Source organism: Podarcis filfolensis (genome assembly GCF_964270895.1).
Source record: "Podarcis filfolensis genome assembly, chromosome: 4".
Classification (NCBI taxonomy): domain Eukaryota; kingdom Metazoa; phylum Chordata; class Lepidosauria; order Squamata; family Lacertidae; genus Podarcis; species Podarcis filfolensis.
Window position 1 is genome coordinate 64,512,276 of NC_139607.1, and position 21,383 is coordinate 64,533,658.

The following is a 21,383-nucleotide window of genomic DNA, read 5'->3' on the forward strand; positions in this document are numbered from 1 at the left end:
TTCTGCAGAAAATAAATATGCCAGATTTATTTTAAAAGCTTACACTACTAGTAACTTACGGCTTCCATGTTGAACAGGATGTGTTAAATTCTTTCAGTTAAGTAACCACCATGTGCAGGTTGTCTAACTAGCTCAACATCGTAATGCACATTTATTTAGTATTCTCTACATTTGTGTCCTTGACAAGATAATTTGTTTATTGCTACAGGCGCATGTGTCATGCATACTACTAGTTTGGTCCTACAATAGATATTGCTGCCCTTCTAAACTGTCCTAAAAGTCAGTGATGTGAGATCTGTGCACCCTTGTTTAGCGTTAAATCTTAAGGTTTTGTAGGACTTATTGCTCCTTTTCATTAAGCTCTTTTTCCCCTTTTACTTTCCACTGCAACATGGCGCTATGAAGTTCAAACGAATCCAGAATAAGACCAGAAGAGGGAAAAGCAGGTATATTTAAGAAGCTTTTATTTAAAAATACACAGAACACATGGTTTCAGTTCTTTAGATAGAAAAGCATTTTCTTTGTTCTTTTCAACTTAATTTATAGATTTAAAGCTCCAGAAGTGTATTTTTGAAAGATCAGATTTAGGCTGTGCACACCCCATACATTTAACCACCTCTGCCCAGTGCCGGATTTACATATAAGCTAAAAAGAGCTATATAGCTTGGGGCCCTACTCTCTTGGAGGCCTCCAAAAAATTTAAAGGAAAAAACTGGATGTATATTTCCAATATAGAAGATGAACTGAAATACAATTGAGCAGATGTTTAACAATTACTTTGATAAAATACATATTTTGTTATGTGCAAATGGCTTTAGATACCTATTAGGTCCATAAATTACCATATAGCATATATTCAACACAAAAAAGAGCGACAATTTGTTGTTGACAAAGGACAGCTGGACATACAAAGGGTCTCATCAAACCTAAATCCAGCCCAAGAATCCTAGGATCTGTAGTTTAAGGGTGCTGGGAATTGCTCTGTAAGGAATAAACTACAGCCCCTGAGTTCGGGAAGTGGGTGTATGCAGCCTTAGTCCGGTATGAGTTCTGACAAGCAGACTCTCACTTTCATTGTGCTGATAGAGATGTATGTGAACCCTTTTTGGATCAACCAGTCTGATAAGATGGGCAGAAGGAATAAAACTCCTCTGTGAAACTAGGTAAGGGAAATAGATTCAAGGTATAAAATTCTCACAATAGGCATTTGCCTGGGGAAAAAGCATAATAGGCAGCTGTGACTTCCCACATCCTAAGGCTACAACTCTAAACACACTATGGAATAAATCCACTGGCTATTCCTTTGTGTAAACATGCTCCCCAGCTAATTCCCCCTTTGCTCCACTGGTATTAAGCTCACTTAACCAGGACAGCAGCACCTAAAAAGTTTGATCAGGATTCTGTCTTAACAGGAATTTGAAGCATCTACATTTAAAACAGGAGGTAATGTATTACTCATTTCAACCAACTATATGTCCTGTGGAAGAAGAACCTACTTCTATTCTCTTAACTATGGGAACATACTGTCTGTGCCTGCCGATACTTCTCATGCAGCATAAGTCAATTTTCATATTAAATCCCTTTAGCAGTGCATGTTTACTCAAAAGAATGCCCTACTGCACTCAGTCCAAGGTCAATGGTGGTGCATGTTTTTGTATCTTGGCAAAGGTCCTTCAGGGCAATGGTGATACACTGTATATCTCCTCCCCCAAACCCCAATTGCTATTTATAAATAAAAACCCAAACCTATAACAAGGGGGGGGGGCAGTTAACCTGTTGGTGCTCAGAATTATCTGATGTTTTGGAACGAAATCCTTCCACATGAGCAACATTTTTTAACTCACATTTAGCTTCAAAAAACATCTTTCTCCACAAAAGAAAATGACTTCGAAATAGCCATCGCAACAGCTGGTCTTAAATTTTAACTGAGCAACAACATGGTGCCCAAGCTCTATAGCTATGTACACTTTGAAAGCTACAACTTGAAATTAGTTTTAAAAAGGAGCTTTGGTTTTTATGCTCATGTAAAAGTGGCATTTGTTGTAGAAGGCAACAGATTTTTGAACAGATCACCTTGAGAATGGTAATCAAGATTCCCGCTCGCCATGGAAATAGTTCTCCTCTTGCTAGACTCAACTGTAGCTAGTAAGGAGGTGGTAGGGGCTGCATTTGAAGGACATCGTATGTATCCTTCGTTGCTTTGCTGAGACCCTGATAAAGAAAGATGAGATGACTCAAAGTTATAACTAAATCAATATAACTGTAGTTATTAATCAGAAGTACTAAGTCCATATGCCCCTGCTAAAAATAAGCCCAACAACTCTGGCTTTCTATCCAGAGTAAATAAAGGTGACAGGCTGATACTCATAGCAAGGCAAAAGTCCTGCTTAGGAGAAGAATGTGACTGGTCCATTGTTTGTTGGAGGAAGCAAAGTTGTATACTGCCCTTAGAAGCGCCTCTGTACTTGTTCCTTCACAGACTGCATTAACACCTCTGGGCAAGCAAAAATATTCTCTTAGGTGGCTCAAAGTGAGGAACAGGGCACTTGCTCTGTTCTCCCATTGTAGAAAGGTGATCCAAATTGACAGGGTGCATGTATGCCGGAAACTAATTAAAGCAAAGGCAAACAAGATTCCTGTGTGAGCTGTTTTTGTGCAGCTTGCTTCCATAGGATTGTGACCCTGAAGTTTGTAGGGAGATAGGCTTGCTATTGCTGTGCCTTACCTGATAAACTGTTTCACTGCCTTTGCCACGTCGTCTCTGAAAAAAAGAAGCCCAGCATCAATACAAAATCTCCCTGCCAAAATCTTTTTGCCCATGCAAATAATTACACTCACACTTGGCTCAATTTAACTGGGGGAAGTGGGAGGCTTCCTTCTGATTGGTCTTTTAAGAAGGTGCTGCACAGTCTGACTCAACTGCTCCTTAATCAGTAATGAATAAAAATTATAAAGCACAGAAGTGTCATTCAAACAATATCAAAAGGGTGAGGAGGATACTATAACTTCTGTTTTGCTTGACAGTACTGCTTTAAATAAAGGGTAGGAAAAAAGCAGGCAGAGTAGTGCCTGAAGCCACCTTGGCACCTTACGTGTAGAGCCAAATTGGCAAGAAGTGTCACTTACCTCTCCTTTCTTTCCAATTTCGCTGTATGCTTCAGCCATCTTATCCCGCTGTAGAGCCTGGCCATGGAAGATCAGAAAATAGTGTCAGCACGAATAAAATTAAAGTACTGTTTTCTGTCATACCACTCCTCTTTGTCAGAGATAAGAAACCATGGACTCTCCCTCCAGATGTTCTTCCAGCTCACATCAACCCCAGCAAGCAATGTCCAGTGGTCAGGGACGATAAACATTGTAGTCTAGCATCATCTAGAGAGCCACCTACATGTTCCCTATCCTTGCTATATAGATACAACAAAACAATACTTTCCCTGTGTTCATTCATGGGAGAGGAGATGTGATTGGTGGTCCAGACTAAGGCAATGTTTCTTCCTTCACATTGCAGTTAGACTTGAAAGAAACCACTTGTTGAGTACAGTAAAAAACTCCTTTCAAGTCTACTTGCAGAAGGGGGGATGCTGCAGGCCAGATGGGGAGACCCTGCAGGTCAGCACTTACTCTTGCTTTATACTCTCTTTATTTGGTAATTTCCCCCCATGTCAAATAGGTCCCTGCTACTCCCATACTACAGACATGGGAGGATTTCAATGTTGCACTAATTGAGCATCCCTTGGTGGGCTACTAGTTGCACAAGGAAAGGGCAGGAAGCCTTGTGGCAGGTCACACAGCAGATTGCTGTAGTCAACAGTACTTCCTCCTGTACAACAAACTTGCACTACCACAACTGGGGCGGGTGCTGGGGAATACTACCCCACAGAGCAGGTTGGGGGAACTCCAGATGTTGCTGAACTTCTGCTCCCAACATCCCTGGCCATTGGCCATGTTTGCTGGGGCTAATGGGAGTTGGAGTCCAACATGATATGAAGGGCCAATGGTTTTCCCATGCCTGCCATACAGTCTGTTCAATTGCACATTCTACCTGTCATTAATGGCATACAATTCATTTGAAAAGTGATTACATGGAGCCTTATGCTTTGCTTTCCTAAAGTTCAGTGCTTGTGACTTTGGAACCAATTGCTGATACCGCAGTAGCACCTCAATGCCTGAGAAGCAGCAATTCCAGCAATAGTTTTTCTTCTCTCCCTCAAGTTACACTAAGGGAGGGATGCAGCAGCTAGATAGAAACAAGGAGTAGGAATACAGAAGATAAACCTAGCTGGGAGGAGGCAGAGAGAGGTTCGTTTACACACCTCACAAGGAAAGGAAATAAGCTACCGTATTTTTCGCACCATAGGACGCTCCGTCCCATAGGACGCACCTAGTTTTTTGGGGGGGAAATAAAGGGAAAAAAATTTCCCTTTATTTCCCCCCCAAAAGCAGGTCAGGGAAACCGAACCAGGTCGAGGAACAGCGGGATGGTGGCGCTGCGCCTCCCTGCTGTCCCCCGAGCTTGTGGGGCTGGCTGATGTCTGCCTGGCGCACGGGGCGCTCTGCTTCAGCGGGCCCCACCCGCCAGGCAGCAGGCTGCTATCCGCAGCGTGGGGAGCCCTGCGGGGAACTCCTGCAGGGCTCCGCACGCTGCGGATGTCTGCCTGGCGGGAGGGGCGCTCTGATTCAGGGTGCCCCGCCCGCCGGGCGGCAGGCTGCTATCCGCAGCTTGGGGAGCCTTGCGGGGAACTCCTGCAGGGCTCCCCACGCTGCGGATGTATGCCCGGCGCGAGGGGCGCTCTGATTCAGGGCGCCCCGCCCGCAGGGTGGCAGGCTGCTATCCGCAGCGTGGGGAGCCCTGCGGGGAACTCCTGCAAGGCTCCCCACGCTGCGGATGTGTTCCCGAAGCGCCGGGCACTCTGCTTTCAGGGCGCCCGATGCTCCGGGAAGCAGGCTACTATCCGCAGCCTAGACACGGCTAGCGGAGCCCTGCGCTAATCACGAAGCTTGGGGCGTGCGGAGCTCAGCGCGCCCCAAGCTTCTGGGTGCTGGCAAGGTCTCCGCTAGCTGTGGGAGAGCCGCGCGGCTCTCCCATGGCTAGCAGAGCGCTGCGCTAATCCTGAAGCTTGGGGCGTGCGGAGCTCAGCGCACCCCAAGCTTCTGGGTGCCGGCAAGGTCTCCGCTAGACAGCTAGCGGAGACCTTGCCGGCACCCAGAAGCTTGGGGCGAGCTGAGCTCCGCGCGCCCCAAGCTTCGGGATTAATGCAGCGCTCCGCTAGCCGTGGGAGAGCTGGGTCTCCCACGGCTAGCGAATAGCTTCCTGAAGCCTGGAGAGCGAGAGGGGTCGGTGCGCACCGACCCCTCTCGGTCTCCAGGCTTCAGCGAAAGCCTGCATTCGCTCCATAGGACGCACACAAATTTTCCCTTGCTTTTTAGGAGGGAAAAAGTGCGTCCTATGGTGCGAAAAATACGGTAATTCATAGCAGCTGTTTGCTGCAGCAGAGGAAAACAGATCACAAACGTAGCATGCTGCTGAAATGGCATAGGAATAGACATGCACACATGTAAAAAAAGTTTGCATGCAAGTGCAGAAAACATTAAAAAGAAAGAAAAAGTGGACTCCAGCAGAGTGAGGCTAAAATGCAACAGGAATATCAGTTTTTGTAAACCAAAGCAGACTGCTTTAGGGGTTCATTAACAGCATGAAAACAAGCTGGGTCTTGAAACACCTTCTGGGAGAGGTATTTGGCACCCATGGGCTCACAAACAGTCAAACAAATACACTGGCAAATCGTCATATGTGTGCAAAAAGTGATAATTAATGAGGGTGATGCCTACATGGTAGCACAATTTACTTCCCAGTGTTGTTTCAGATGTCTTTAGGTGGGTTTTATGTGATGGTGGCTGGTCATTTTAGAAAACTGAAAAGCAATTTAGAAAAATTCTAGACAATATGGCAAGAAACCAAAACGCTTTTCTGAAATGGTCAGTTCTTGGTTTTACTTACACTGTAAACTCTGTCCTGAGCTTGCTTTCTTCTGTGCTGAAAAGGGGAGGAAAAAACAAGCAGTTCTTGCAACTGTTCTTGCGGACAATATCAAAAAATTATTTGGGGATGTGCAAGGCATTGCAGAGATTCTTACAGAGATGCTAGTCTTGGATTAGTCACAAAATTTCTAGCTGCATTTGACGATGCATGAAGCGTTATCCTGAGTTGCTGGTATATGTACACATGGCAGTGGGAAGGGGGCTATCAACATCTGTTGATAGCACTGACATCCTGACATATATAATGTGTGAACGATCCTTTGTCTCTATTCAGTCCACAGGCTATGGGGCTGAAACATTGCAATTTAGTGGCTTAACCAAACCACATGCGTGTGCACCCACCCACCCACCCCAGTAACTCAGAGTAGCACTTCATGCACCTAAGGAAGTGGACTGTAATCCACAAACCTTATTCCATCCTTAATAATAAATCTATTAGTCTTTAAAGTGCCATCAGATTCTTTGCTGTTTTAGGAGAGGTCAGGGATGCCATGTCCCAGTGGCTGCCTGAGCTGGGCTGACATTTTCTCTGCACAGAAAAGAGTGGCCTGAATTTAATAAAAGGACCAGGATGAGATGAGTGAAGGTACCTGGGCTTTCCCCCCTCCTTCAATGTCAGCATCTGTCTGTTTCGCCCCCAGCGATGCATATTCATCTCTGGTTCCATGAGACAATCTCTGAAATGAAATATATAGATAGGGACATTTACAAGAATGACAGCTCATTGGTAAGTTGCAGTCCCAAGCTCCTAATGGGCTGACCAGTACTGTGTCTTCAAAATAGACTCAAAAACAAACATGAGCTCAGTGAATCACATTCTGTTATGTTAAAACCATCCCATAAAATCCTGGTCCTAGACTCAAGTTGCTAACACTTTCTCCAATCCTTCCGCAGTCAAGGGATTAATTAAGAAACGGAGAGTCCATCTAGTCCAGCATTATTTTCTCTCCGTGGGCTATGCTGAGCGCAACACTCTTCTGGACCATACCTGGGTCATACCAGGTATTCAGAGACATACTGCCCCCAATGCCAGAGGTAATACAGCCATTGTAACTAGTAGCTGTTGATGATCTCCAGGAATTTGTCTAGACACCTTTGAAAACTCATAAGTTGGTGACCATCTGTACATCTTGGGGCTGCAAATCCCATAATTCAACTCTGTGTTGTGCCGAGAAGTACTTGCTTCCTGAATCTCCCACCATCCACCTTTCATGGGATGCCAATGAAGGCTTCCAAGTGACCTCTCATATAAACCCTTCCATTCACAAGGGCCGTCCCAAACTTTTCTGCCAATTATCCTTCTCTCTACTACTGCAGGGCTGCCTCTCATTGCAGGAGAGAATAGCCATAGTCACAGTCCCATGCACAGCCCTTGTACAACAGGCCTCTCTCTTCACCTTCCTTCTAGCATTAGAGCCGCTGGCTCTTATACCAAACAGGAAACCGAGCTGGCCACACATAGAGTCTTCATGGCAGCAACATGGTGTAAGCTGCACGTGCAAGTTCAGTCTCTCTTCTAGCAGGAGCCAACCAGAATCTCTTGATTCTAAACAGGAAAACAAGGTTAACCCTGCTTTCACATAGGACACTGCTGTGAAGAACTCATGTAGGTCGCGCTCTCTCCTCCTTCAAAGCCCACAAACCACCTGGCTCTAGACTTTAGGCCAGAATAGGACCACTATATGTGTAGCCATTTCCCCATAACTACACAAGGCTTCCCTTGCTCATTGACTGATTTAAGAATTTAGAAATTGCTCTACAGTAAAAGAATACCTGAGTGGTGTACAAAAATAGACTGTGGGTGGGATACTATGTCAGGCTAAGGGCATCATTTTGTCAGTACAAGCATTTCTGCTTTCCCGATAGAATGATCTCCCTCTCCTCCTCTTGACTCTCCCAAGCAGATTTATGTAGGGTGTAGGGGGAGAAGTTCCATTGCACTAAAGGAATTTGTTGCACTGGCTTCCACTGGAACAACCTGTGTTATTATGAAATATAATATGAATTTTTAAACAATATTCAAAATGTGAAGCCAGCTAGAATTAAACGCTGCAGAAATAAAAGGGGCGATTCGAGAAGAGTTTTTTTCATTGAATCATAGAACTGTAGAGTGGAAGGGACCACAAGCGTCATCTAGTCCAGCCCCCTGCAATGTGGGAATGTTTTGCCGAGCGTGGGGCTCGAACCCACAACCCTGTGCTTAAGAGTCTCATGTTCTACCGACAGACCCCTTCAGTCTCCTGCAAACATCCAACACACAGATTTCCTTCCATGGGTGTAAATCAACACCGAAAGCAACCATTTTATATATTTCCAGTGTTTATAGATTTACACAGTATCCAAAGTGGTTTACACAACATCAAAAAATAAATAAATCGTAGTGTATTTAAAACAAAAACCACATGTAAAAGTGTAAGTTCCACAAATAGGCAGTGTTTAAACCAAACAATAGTGGCGATAGCATTCTGGAGGGAAAGAATTCCAGAGAACTGCTGCTACAATGCTAAAAAAAACCCCAACATGTTCAAGTCATGTCAGGCTTTACTGCACAAGCATGTGGCACTGTCAAGAAATCTTCATCCACAGATCTAAGTGACAGGCTTATCAGATATCCTGGTCCAGAACTGTAATATGGCCCAGGAGCAAACTGGAAACTCATGCAACGCTTTCAACAGAGGTGTCATATGTTGACAGGTTGCCCCACAGACCAACAATAGCTGCAGTTTCTGGACGAAATTCAAGGGCAGCCCCATGTAAAGTGTGTTCCAGTAATCAAGCCTAGAGGTTACCAATGCGTGGGCCACTTTCTCCAAGCCACCCCTGTCCAAGAATGGTTGCAACTGCCATACCAGCCCAAGCTGGCAAAAAGCACTCTTGGACATGGAATACATCTGAGTTTCCAGTGGCAATGCTCCAGTTACACAGCTGCCCAGAACAGCTGATGGACCAGTTTCCTGGACCTAGGAGCCACTCACCCACAGGGCCTCCAACATGATTGCCAGCTGATTGCCTGGCACAATCCCCTCTCAGCAATGGGCATACACCTGGTTGGTTGGGAGATGATTGCCTGTGGTGAGCACCTATCAGATACTTGCTACATTCCAGTTTTGGGCTATTGACATAATGGAGGAATGTGCAGAAGTAACATGCAAAAGGTAAAGAATGGGTGGGGCAATGGAAACACTCGAGTATTTCTGTACATATTATCAGAACAGAGCACTGCCATCTCTTTCATAGCAAATAGGTAAGCCAAAAGTTACCTTACTCTAGACTTTAATCTAGTGATTAAAAATAGAAGAATACTCTTGAGAGTGCTGCCCTATCCAGAAACTCCTTAGAATGTATGTTACTTTCAAATTCTTAAAGTAGGGAAGCAACAAAGCAAAACCACTATTTTAATTAGTATGGAGACTACACACTGAAATACAAGAGTATATTCCAAATGGAATATAGTTTAGATCTAGTTATTTGGGAGGCGATCTACTGGATGCTGTAATTTTAATTGATATAAAACTGGGTCTGCATGCGGCTCATTGTGGAGGGGCTGCCACCCACACTATGCTTTGAAGTCCCAACTATTGGGGCTTCAAAGTGCAGCAGCATCTGACATCCCTAAGACCACCTGTTTAATTTGGTCCACCAGGAGAACAGATTAAGATCTGGTCCACCAGACAGAAAAGATTCTCCACTTCTGATTTAAACCTAACTCCTGAGACCCACTACTGATACATCTATTGCCAGAAGATCTCACTGCCATTAACTCCCCCTTTGCTAAGCTGGGGGAACTTGAGAGGACTCTGAACAAAAGGGGCAATGAATTTTTAAAATCTGCTTAGCATTTGCCCAGACTCTGGAGGAGTCCTAGTTGAATCTTGAGGGCAGATCCATGAAACCTGGTCTCATTTAATTGTCCTATTATAATTATTTTATTTTATTTGTGAAATAAAAATCATTCAATTTCAAGATAAGACGTAAGTTTAGTACTTACATTATATAGGTCCTCTGAATTCTGAGAAGTTTGAGGTTCAGGAGAGCCTTTGCTTATCTGGAAAACAAAGCCCATTTCTATCTCTGAATGTGACTTTAACAGGATAATTTCTGCTAGTGATTTATAAATGGTGCTTTATAAACCCACAACCCACATATCACATATTTCATGGAGATTCTAATATTCTCTTGTTCCCAAATTCAAATAATGGCAATTACGTAAGTGTATGAAAACTGCATATTAAAAATGCACGTAAAATTGTAGATTCATCATCAGATTTCTAGATCTTTGGTCATCTTTTCCTAAACTGTCAGGAACTATGCATACATTGTGATATCTAGAGCACCAAGCCTTTAAGAAGATCAAACATGTTTTAGGATATTAATAGAGTATTCAAAAGTTTCTTTGCAATGTTCTTGCAATCTTATCCTAACTTTATTTGGAGCTAAGCAACCTCCTAGTGGCAATGGTAGAGATTTACCCATTTGTTGGTAAATGGAAAAACAGTTCCAAAGTAAGTACTATTCATCGGGCACCTTTTAATGGCAGGTATGAAATCTCAGATTTCCAAGAGGCAAAGTGTTTTGTTTTGTTTTTAATTAGTTATTAGTTATTAGTTTAATTAGTTTTCTTGTGTAACAAAAAAAATACATATAGCATCTCCACTTTCAGTTCATAGAGTCTTTTTCACAGTTCGTTTACATTTGGTATGAGGCACCGTTGTCATAGACATTATGTGGGGGGCATAAGTGGCAGAAAAAACTACACTCATTTAACTTCTCTCACAAAAAACATGAATAAACTCCACATTCCTGCACCTCCCATCCTCAGAATGATGGGGAATTCCCAACACAGAACTATACTATATGACCTATGAAGTGCACCACATAATCCCATAGAAGACGGAATGAAAGGAATGGGTACACATGGAAATAGATAAAACCAGAAACACCCCCACTACAGTGTACACAAGAGGGAAAGTGGCATTGAAGGTTGGCAACAGGACTGCATCTTCCCTTCTCTCTCTTTGTACTTCTTGTCTCTGTATACACTGCTTACCTGTGTGTGAATATGAATACAGAGTGGGAAAAGGCAAAAGATTCAGTCTTTACATTGATAACTTAGCTTGCAAAGGAGTCACCTGAGGACCACAAACAGCTGCTGCCACCATTTAAAATGTCTTTCATTGGGTTTGAAGGGATGGTTTTTGCTTTTCACTTGGCCAATATCTGGGGCTGGAAGCAAGCAGCTGGTTGTCAATTGACTTACTCCTCGATCAGAATCTCAGTGGTAAAACAGAGAAACCCTTTCACTAGGGTACTTTATCATGCCCTCTCCAATGATCACCATCTTGACTCGGCAATGGGCAGAATTTTTGACTCCAGTAGTTATAAACAATGTGTATCAGGCAGTGGGAATGTAAACCAATTTCTTTACCCTCAGGCTAGCTCATGAAAGGTTTCCAATGTTAAGATCAGCTGTTTTCTGCTGGAGGCAAGCATCACGGCCCCTTCTTGCCAATTTTGGCCACTGCCTATTTTCACTTCTTCATTTAAAGCTTTCTTCTTCTGTATTTAATGCCAGTGAGAAAAGGGACCAAGTTTTCTGTCATATTGTTGCTTCCTGCTTATAGGTCAGCAGGGGGAACTTCCAGCCCATCTGCCTCATTAGGTCAGCCACACTTCTCCATTCATCCCGCAAGGCCATTTCGGCCAAGCCACACCCACACAGGACTGAACTCTGCACATCAGCAGATATACAGGATATTCAGTCCTGCTTTCTGCAACTTCATTGCTACCTACCCCCAAACCTGACATCAGGGGTAGGGCAGGTGTATATGGTTTCAGAGAGAGAAAAAAGTCTCTTGAGCCAAATGGAGAAGACTGGCAGGTGAAGTTTAGCTTGCAGGCCAGAGATTTCCCACCTGGTCCTAAGGAATCAATGAAGAGACCGCAAAGTGCCAGGCATCTCCAGTGACTTCTCAGGAAACACGCCTTCAGGAATGGGGAACCTGTGGTCCTCCAGATGTGGCTGGATTTCAACTGTCATCACCCCAGGCGCCCAGTCAGCATGGCCAGTGGTCAGGGGTGATGGGAATTGTAGTCCAGCAACTCTTAGAGGGTACCGGTTTACCATCCTTGCACGACTTCCTTGTTCCATCTAGCGATCCCAGAAAGGGCTTGGGAGGATCCAGCAAGTTTAAAGAAACCTACTTCTGAGTGGTGAGAAGTTCCTTAGCACAAGGCATCTTTGAATTCCTGAGGTTATACATGACTGTATAACCATTCAAAGCATTGTCCAGCATACCAGGTGCCCAATGAAATGCTCTGTTGAAATGCTGAAGTTTCCAAACACCATGGATAACTGGTTTCTCGAATGAATCCAAGTGCCCAACAGCTCATCAGTGCTCATCCTTATTCTCATGTTGGAAAAAGTGGGTGGAATTGGTGCAGGAAATTGAAGACACAGAGTTTACAAATAAAAATAAAGTTTCACAGGTCATTCTTTGTATGTTAAAGATCAAGTGTCTTCCCATTTTAAAGAGGCTGAGGACTCACCTTTAGTTTTACGAAACAGGCTGTGATGATTATAGCATAAATCAAGAGGATCCCATCCAGAATGTAGCAGAGTCTTGGATCTGTCAGGCCTAGTGCATTGGCATCTGCATTAAAAAACAAACAAACCCATGTGTTGATTATTGAGAAAGTTGCCCTGTACTGAGTCCAGAGTCAAACTACTGGTTCCTCTCACTCAGTATTGTCGACATTGACTGGCAGTGGCTCTTCGTGGCTTCAAACAGATACCGCTCCAGCAGGAAGGTAAACAGTGTTTCCGTGTGCTGCTCTGGTTTGCCAGAAGCGGCTTAGTCGTGACCCTGAAGCTGTCTGCGGACAAACACTGGCTCTCTCGGCCTACAGAGTGAGATGAGCACCACAACCCCAGAGTTGTCTGCGACTGGACCTAATGGTCAAGGGTACCTTTACCTTTAGTGACTAGAGATCAATAATACAAATGCTAATTGGGCAAATTAACAGACAAAGAGGTTGATAGGTTTCTTAGAATGACCACCTCCGGGTTTCATTAGAGATGTGATTGAACAGTTCACAAGACAGTAACATTTGCATGAATCGGTACCAATGTGCTGTCAAAATAAACAATTAATGGGTGACACAAACACTAAGGGCTGCCCCGTCCCACTTTCCTGCAGCTAAAGGACCAAACTCCACATTGTGTCAGTCATATATTTTAACAAATTTTTCTCCACTTTATTTTGGAGTGAAAAAACACCCATCAAGCCCCAATTCTGGCTCAGCAAGCTCCCTAGATTGCGAGACCATGCTGGTTTTGTTGCTAAAAAACATCCCCTTATCTGTCTGCTGGTTACCCCCAGATGTGCTGTTTAGAGTAACAGTTGCCTAGACTGAGATGCATATCCCCATCCCTATCTAAAGACTCATCCAACCTGTTCAATGGTTTCTAGAGAAACACTGCAAAAAAGGAAGCAAGTATACTGTATATCCATATTCATATTTGCCTACTCTAGAGGAAAGATTATGGTGCTGTCTTTGAAGCAGCAGAGAAAATCAGAAGTGGGGATTAGAGGAAAATTCAGTACTCAGGGACTCAGATCCAAATAAAGTCACACTAAAGTCCCAGTGAAAATATTCAAAAGAGTATTGTGGCACCTTAAAAATTTATTATGGCACAAGCTTTTGTGAATTCCAGTCTCATGACAATGATCAAACACCAACGGCCGCACTCTGGCTCTAACCCTTAACTGGTCATTCTAGAACAAAGGAGCTTCCAAGGGAGACTGAAATGTGCAACCACTGAATTACAATTCATCAAGAGCCTCAGTGCTATTACTTGTGGACTGAATCAGGGCAGGGTTTTTTAATCACTATGTGTCATTAATTGGCTTACCAATGCCAGGGTTTTCTCATCACCAACATCTTTTTTGTGAATGGCCAAATAGCCATTTGTATACTTTTATGCACTTCCATTGCCTTTTGATCTGGCTGTTTACAATTCCCTCTCCACTACCATGTGTATAGACACCTGCACCTCAGGATAATGCTTAATACATCTGATGAAGACAACTGTACAAAAGCTGCTGCCATAATGAATGTATTAGTCTTTTAAGGTGCTGCAAAACTCTTTGTTGGCAGTTTGCTGCAACGGCCTCATCTGGCTACTCCACAGGAAAATGAAATTAATTGAACTTAAAACAATTGCATGAAATTGAGTATAGATTTCAATGGGATTAAAGCACAATCTCAATAAAGACCAGTTAAAGGCTGATCAGAATAAACACAAGTATGCATCACATGGAACAAAGTCAAGTTACAGCAACATTTAAAGAGGACAGTCTCTCTCATACATGTACACCTTCATGTTTATGGCACATGTGATTGTTCTTCAGGAGTATTGGGCAGCTCTCTGGTTCATACATTAATACAAGCAATGAAAATTGCAATCCAATGCATGTCTACTCAAAGATCAAATGGAGCTCCCAGGTTAATGGGTATAGCAGTGGTTCTCAAGCTTTTTTCTCTGGGCCACGCTTTCAGAATAAAAATGTGCTTGTGCCGCACTTAATTTTTTATTGATAAGAAATACATTTAGGATTATCCTCAGTATCACTTGATGCTCTTGTTCTCGTTTGTAAACGTTACCTATCCATATTAATGACTGTTTTAGGCGAGTCCCATATGTGTGCAACCACGCACACATGCATCGCACCAAACCTGGAAGTGACCAAAAAAATCCCAAAAGGTGCATCTTGGTAAAAGTAAGCCTCTTGGCACATTGTTTTAGTGGTTTGTCGTGAGACAGTTTGATTTTATGTTTCAATCAAATGCAGCCATAAATTTCCATTCTTGGGGAAACTGCCCTACTCATGCTGGCTCCAATCCATGTGTGGAGAGGCTGTAGTTCAGTCATGGAGCACATGGTAGTGGGTTCAGTCTCTAGCTACAGCTGAGAAAAGCTTCTGTCTGAAGTGCCAGCGAGCCAGTGTCAGTAGGTGTAGACAGTACCAAGCTAGATGGAAAAAAACTGTCAATTTCTTTGCAATTGTCCAATTGTGGTTTAAAACAGTGCCATGAGGTGTGAGCGTCCTTTTCAGAGAAAACTACTGAATGAAAATTTGCATATCTTAACAAAATACTGAACTCTTTCAGCCCTAGTAGGAAGGGTAGCCCCCATAAGAGGCAGGTTGAAAACAACAACAGCAGTCTATTTCCCAACAGATTAGCCTGCTGAAGTTTCATTGTAACAAGATAGTTTTGTTGAAGCACGAGATTGGAAGTCAGTATAAAGGAAAGGAAACCTGTGCGCTCGAGGTAAAATGGAGCTCAGCTTCTGACATCAGTGCAAAGAGTTCCCTTGGCTGTTTGTGGCATTCGGTGTGGTTACGCTAAGTGTTGACAGCCCCCTCCACTCTGATCTGACAGCTGTGCCTCCTGCCTGCAAGGTTTCCTGAGTGCAACGTTTCCTCTACTAAGTTTCAAGACCAAGTGCAGCAAAAGATTATGCCATAAAGCAGGGATGGGAAAGATGTGGCTGTCCAGATTCAACCACACTGGCTACAGCTGATGAGTCTGGAACAGAGGAAGTTGCCATACCTTGGCAGACCATTAGGACCCATCAAGCTCAGCATTGTCGGAGACCCACCTAAAAATGCTGGGCGTTGAACTGAGACCTTCTGCACACAAAGTGGATGTTCTATCACTACTCTACCCTTGCCGAAATCCAACAACGCAGGGGAGGGGCACAGTAGTCCCCACCTCTTCAATGAGAGGTGCTCCTTTTTGTTGCTGATATTGTGATCACCAAGGATTAAGAGCCAGTAGAAGTGCCTGGAGTGCTCTGGTCCATGGGGTCACGAAGAGTCAGACACGACTAAACGACTAAAGAACGACAACAAAGGCTGAATGCAAACTCCAAGACATGTAAGAAAAAGCGAGATTCTGAAGAGATGCAGGGCACAGTTTCCTCCCACTCTTGTAGACATACTTCTACATCTACAACACACTAAAAACTAAAGCAATAGGAAGCTTTCATAGAGCAAGAAAAAGGGGACTGGAATTTAGAACAACTGTCTAGCCAAAAGCAAGCTGGGAAAGTTTCTTCTCAGCCAAGTTCTTAAAACACAAACACACAAAAAACCAACAGCATGTGAACACGTGTCTTCCTGAAAGTCTAGGGGAAAGATATGAACTTTGAAACCTGCCTTCATGCCACAGCAGCCATTCTTAACTTATTCATCTCTTGAGGGGGCTGGCAGCAGCATCAAACACACTTAGTCACATTCAGAGGACAAGAAACACACGCACATGCACAGCTGTTTCAATTCTAGGAGACTGGAACCAAAAGAGATTCACAATGTTAGCAAATGAGAGCAGAGTTTGTGCAGAAGTAGGTGTGAGCCAGTTGAGCTGCTGTCAAAGCCCCCACAACCATTGTGCAGAGGTGGACAATTCTCCCCACGGCCCATTTCCCCATGCAGTCTCCATGTAAGCATTCAACACACAGATTTCCTTCCCTGGGTGTAAATTTATTCCATAGCTTAATAAACAAATGCCTTTGCCACCCTAGTGACATTTTAGTTCATAAGTGAGGGGGGTAGACAGAACCCCACAGTACATGTAACTGGATGTTTTTAAAGTATAAACATATATGTGCAGGGCCTGTGAATCAACACTGGGTCAATCTGAGCAGAGGTGTTGAGAAACTCAAATGTATATACTGCTTGAGACATAAGAATATTCCAGTTTAAAACCAGGCTGAAAAGCTCCTCGGCTTCCTTAGAACAGGACAAAATCCTCTCAGTGTCCATATATTTGATTAAATCCACAAAAATGTATGCCGTAATAGATTAGTTATTCCTTGAGGTACTGTTTTGACAGGATGGCTGGGGGGAAATTGGCCTTTCAGATGTTTGCCAGACAATATAGCTCCCATCATCACTGATGGGGGGCTAATGGGAGTTGGGGTCCAATAACATTTGGTGGGTACAAAATGTCCCACCTCTGGTCTATAATAATGTTCCAAATCATGGTAGCAAACTTACGAGATTCTTGTCTAGAAGCTAGACAAATTCATAGGGGGGAAATAAAAATCAGGCCCTGGGCCAAAACGGTTCCCACCGCTGGTCTGGATAACGCAGCCTTGATTTTTAAAGGCTTGTTTGTTAATACTTTAATTTATTGTTCATCCATGGTGTGTGGGGGTGGGGTTTAAAGGTTGTAAACCACTTTGGGTGATCTTGCCCCCCCCCAAAAAAAAACCAGTTTTAAAATATGATTAAATAACATAACGTAGCATAATCCCTCCAGTAAACAGTTGGTGAAGAAGGGAGAACGTGGGAGTAGATCCAGCCCTTGGTTTTAAAAGAGCCTCTCATCAGAAGTGTCTCAGCTTTTCATATTAAATGAAAGAGCTCAAATCAATGCAAGAGGTTTCAGGGCACAAAGGCAACCTATGCTGTATGTTAAATGAAACCATTGCTTTCATGAACAATCTTGTAAAGTTAAGGAATACGGTAGTTGGTTTTCCTCTTATTGAACTATTGCTTATTCAAACATACGCAAACACTCATATCTGTTCTTCTCTGTGCTAGAGATCATCACGTTAGTCTCTGAACAGCAAGTGGGACCTCTATATGAAAGATAGAAAATGTGACTTTTGCAGTAAGAGCTGTACGAGGGTAAGCTGATACAGACTACATTGTCATGTAAGTACACACACAAGATACTGCACGCACCATGCTATAAACGCATTATGCAATCACACAATAACAGTTCAAATGATTTAAGAGGACATTTTTTTTTTATCCCATCTAGAAAGTGGAAGAGAATTATGGGCACTGCAAGCTGACAGAAATGGCATTCTCCTCACATTACTAGGACATGGAAATCATGTTTTTTGCCATTGCAAAGGACGAGTTTCCTATCATCTACATGCAGGTCGTGAAATCTCAGGAAAATCAATTACCAAATTCAATCACCTAATTGAATTAGCTCAGAGTTTTCCATCTCCATATTAACAGTTATTGTCCATCTTCCCTGCCCAGACAGTGATCCTCTCAAGGGGCACAATTACTTATGCTCAGCATCCATACCTTCTGAAAAAGTCAAGTATAGCATTTTCCATAAATTCCATTTTCTTATCCTCCAACTTACTACTATACATACATACATAAATTTTATTTGTATGCCACCTTTTCGTAGTTCAAACAATGCTCAAGGCAGCTTACAACATAACAAAAGTAGTCATACTATATCAGATTCAAGAGTCAAAACACATAAAGGAAATGGTTAAGAAACATGAAGCAGAAAGTCGGAATGAATGGACAGCTCTCCCGAAGGAGGATTGTAGAAAGTGGAAGCCATCAAGGATCAGTATTAAGGCCTTGTTCATTAATGACCTGGAGAGTCATTAAGGCTTTCTGCATTAAGGATGAGCAGTGAGGTAGCAGTTTGCTGATGATACCAAATTGTTCAGGGTGGTTAAAACAGAAAGGGACTGCAAGGAAAAGAATCTTTTCAAACTGGATGAAGGGGGTAAAATGGCAAATACAATTCAATTTAAGCAAGTGTAAAATTATGCATGGGGGGCGGGGAATCAATTTCACACATATGTTCACAGGGTCTGAACTGGCAGTGACTGGCCAGGAATGAGACTTTCAGGTCATAACAGAGAGCTCAGTGAAGATGCTGACCTAGTGTGCAGCAGCTGTGAAAATCCTGTGCTTGTCCGTATCATATGCCATTACAGCGGTACCTTGGGTTAAGAAATTAATTTGTTCCGGAGGTCCGTTCTTAACCTGAAACTGTTCATAACCTGAAGTACCACTTTAGCTAATGGGGCCTCCCTGTGCTGCCCCGCTGCCGCCACCGTGCGATTTCTGTTCTCATCCTGAAGCAAAGTTCTTAACCCCAGGTACTATTTCTGGGTTAGCAGAGTCTGTAACCTGAAGCATCTGTAACCCGAGGTACCACTGTATACAAATCTATGGCGTTGCCTCACCTCGTAAAGGACATTGCAGAGCTGGGGGGAAACTCAGAAAAGGGCAAGAAAAACAATCAAGGGGTTGGAGCAACTCTCCTGTGAGGAACATTTACAACATTTGTGGCTTTTTACTTTACAGAAAATGTGAATTGGAAGTGACATGAAAGAGGTGTATAAAATTATGCATAGTATGGAGAACGTAGGTAGTGAGAGGTCCCCCCCCACACACACACACATAATGCTAGATGGGATATCCAATGAAGCTGGATGTTGGGAGGTTCAGAACAGGCAAAAGTAAATACTTATTCACATAGCACGTGGTTGAATTATGGAATTCACACCCACAAAAAGGTAGTGATAGCCACTAACCTGGAGCACTTTAAAAGGCCTGAAAGAGGCAAGACAGCAGCAGTTTGGTGGCAGTCAGGAGGTGATCAGGGGTGACACCCACCGTGTACTAAGGCAGCAGATGGGTACATAGTTACAAGTCAAGGTTAGGGAACCCCAAAGGCCTTATGCAACCCTCCAGGCCTCACTGGCTGGCCTTCAGAACTCTTCTCAGCTCACACACCTGGGCCCAGATCTGCTTTTGCCTCTGACCCTGTTCAGCACTGGACACAGCAAACATAGGCTGCCTATGGAGGAATGTGACCCGTGGGCTGACCCACCTCTGGTATAAGCAGATATTCCCTCCCTAATTCACTCACCTGCTGCTGACCCATTAAATGAAGACTGGGTTATATCACTGTGCAGTGTCTTCTCGCTTCTCACGCAGGGAGCGAGACGTGCGGCCGGAATACGTACAGCCACAATATTAGAAAAAACTGTAGAGCAAAAATAGCTTCAGCCATTCCGACCTCAGCATCTACCCAGCAACTTGATTCCTTTCATATTAAGGTAAGTTTAACTATTTTTAGGCCTTCAGAGGCCTTGTACGAAAGATAAGAACTGCAAAAAACAAACCCAACAACTTCACCAGCCAAGTACATCCACACGTCAAGTGATGATTTGTGAGTATGAAATGACTATTCAACAATCTTTTCAAAATACCATGCAGTTATACAGCCAAAACCTTCACCCACAATGGTGAAAAGAATGCACATTTGGGTGGTTGAGGCTGCTGTTTTAAAAGCAGACACCGCAAACCTAACGTAAAAGTGCTTCTCAGTATCTTGGCATATGCTTTTCTAAATGGGCATTTATGAATAGTGCAAATTTCAATAACATTTCAATTTTTATTGTATTGTGAATATGAACTGACGTTTTTGTTCTGGGGGTTTTCCTCCTGTTTTCCCCCTTCTTTTTTGTTGTGTGTTTTCTTTCTTTAGTAAATCTATAATTTTAAAAATAATTTTTTTAAAAGGAATGGTGTAAATTTAAAACCTTAAGATCCCCACATGCAACAAGAGCAGATGGATATGTTTCATTATGAGGCTATGCACTGGGATAAGCCTGTCATGTGCTGCGAAGATGACCATGTCTGAAATCTATGGATATATGCAGCACAGAAAGGAGGTGGTCAGGAGAGAGAATTCCCTATAGACTCACTTCTGTCAGTGACAGAACTGGAGTTGGAACAAAAACTTTTAAACTCCATCCTCAAAATGAATAGGGCTGAGTTCAGAGAAAATATATTTCAGATGGGAGCATTCATGCAAAATATTTCTCTTTTATAAAGAGTGGAATGCAGCTTCCCCCTGCGCCAACAAAATGTAGAAAAAAACTGCCCCCTCTGTCCCTTTTGTGCCTCCCCCAATATTTTTTTGGCACTACCATAAACTGCTGGAAGGTTGCAGCACCTGCTGTGGATGTAGAGACCAATACGGGAGAGACTTTTTTGTTGCCGCTGGGGCAGATGGAAGCATCCAGTTACGCTTCTGCTGAAGCACCACAGTGTTTCTTCTCCCCCTGCGGTCACTGCTGTGGATACACAACCTGACTGTCTTTCTGCAGTCACTGTGGTTGTCTGCAAGGGATTCCCACATGGCAGCCTTCATGTCTCATTTGCAGACACCTTTGTAACACAGAGCAGGTGTGTCAACAGGTCTGGTGCCCGAAGCCAGCTCCCCATAAAGTATGTCCTTGGGGAACCTGCCATCTTTCATTCTGTTGACATGACCAAGCCAGCGTAGACATTGCTAAGACAGGAGTGTGAACATGCTGGAGATGTGGGCTTGGCAGAGCACATCTTTGTTTGAAACTCTGCCCTGCCATATGATACTCAAAATCTTCCCGGCACAGTGCATGTGGAAGGCATTGAGGTGTCATTCCTGACGCTTGTAAGTTGCCCACGAATCACTTCCATAAAGTAATGTACTCAACACACAAACTTGGTAGACTT

At 43.4% G+C, this 21,383-nt stretch overlaps 1 protein-coding gene across 2 annotated transcripts in view; it reads right to left on the reverse strand.

The window, feature by feature from the left end:
* Positions 1–447: 447 nt before the first annotated feature.
* CD247 (CD247 molecule) overlaps positions 448–21,383 on the reverse strand; it is a 45,908-nt gene continuing 24,972 nt past the window's right edge. Inside the window, exons 2-9 of one of the 2 annotated variants that reach the window (XR_014547567.1) lie at positions 12,586–12,689; positions 10,028–10,084; positions 6,630–6,716; positions 5,999–6,034; positions 3,127–3,183; positions 2,726–2,761; positions 1,366–2,211; positions 448–1,334 (exon numbers count right to left, since the gene is read on the reverse strand). Coding sequence is in view for 1 of the 2 variants with exons in the window: in XM_083611784.1 (XP_083467910.1) it covers positions 2,143–2,211; positions 2,726–2,761; positions 3,127–3,183; positions 5,999–6,034; positions 6,630–6,716; positions 10,028–10,084; positions 12,586–12,689 (446 nt within the window). In the remaining variant the exon portion in view is untranslated. Of the gene's footprint in view, positions 2,212–2,725; positions 2,762–3,126; positions 3,184–5,998; positions 6,035–6,629; positions 6,717–10,027; positions 10,085–12,585; positions 12,690–21,383 lie in introns of both variants that reach the window. The other variant, XM_083611784.1, reaches the window with a different exon arrangement.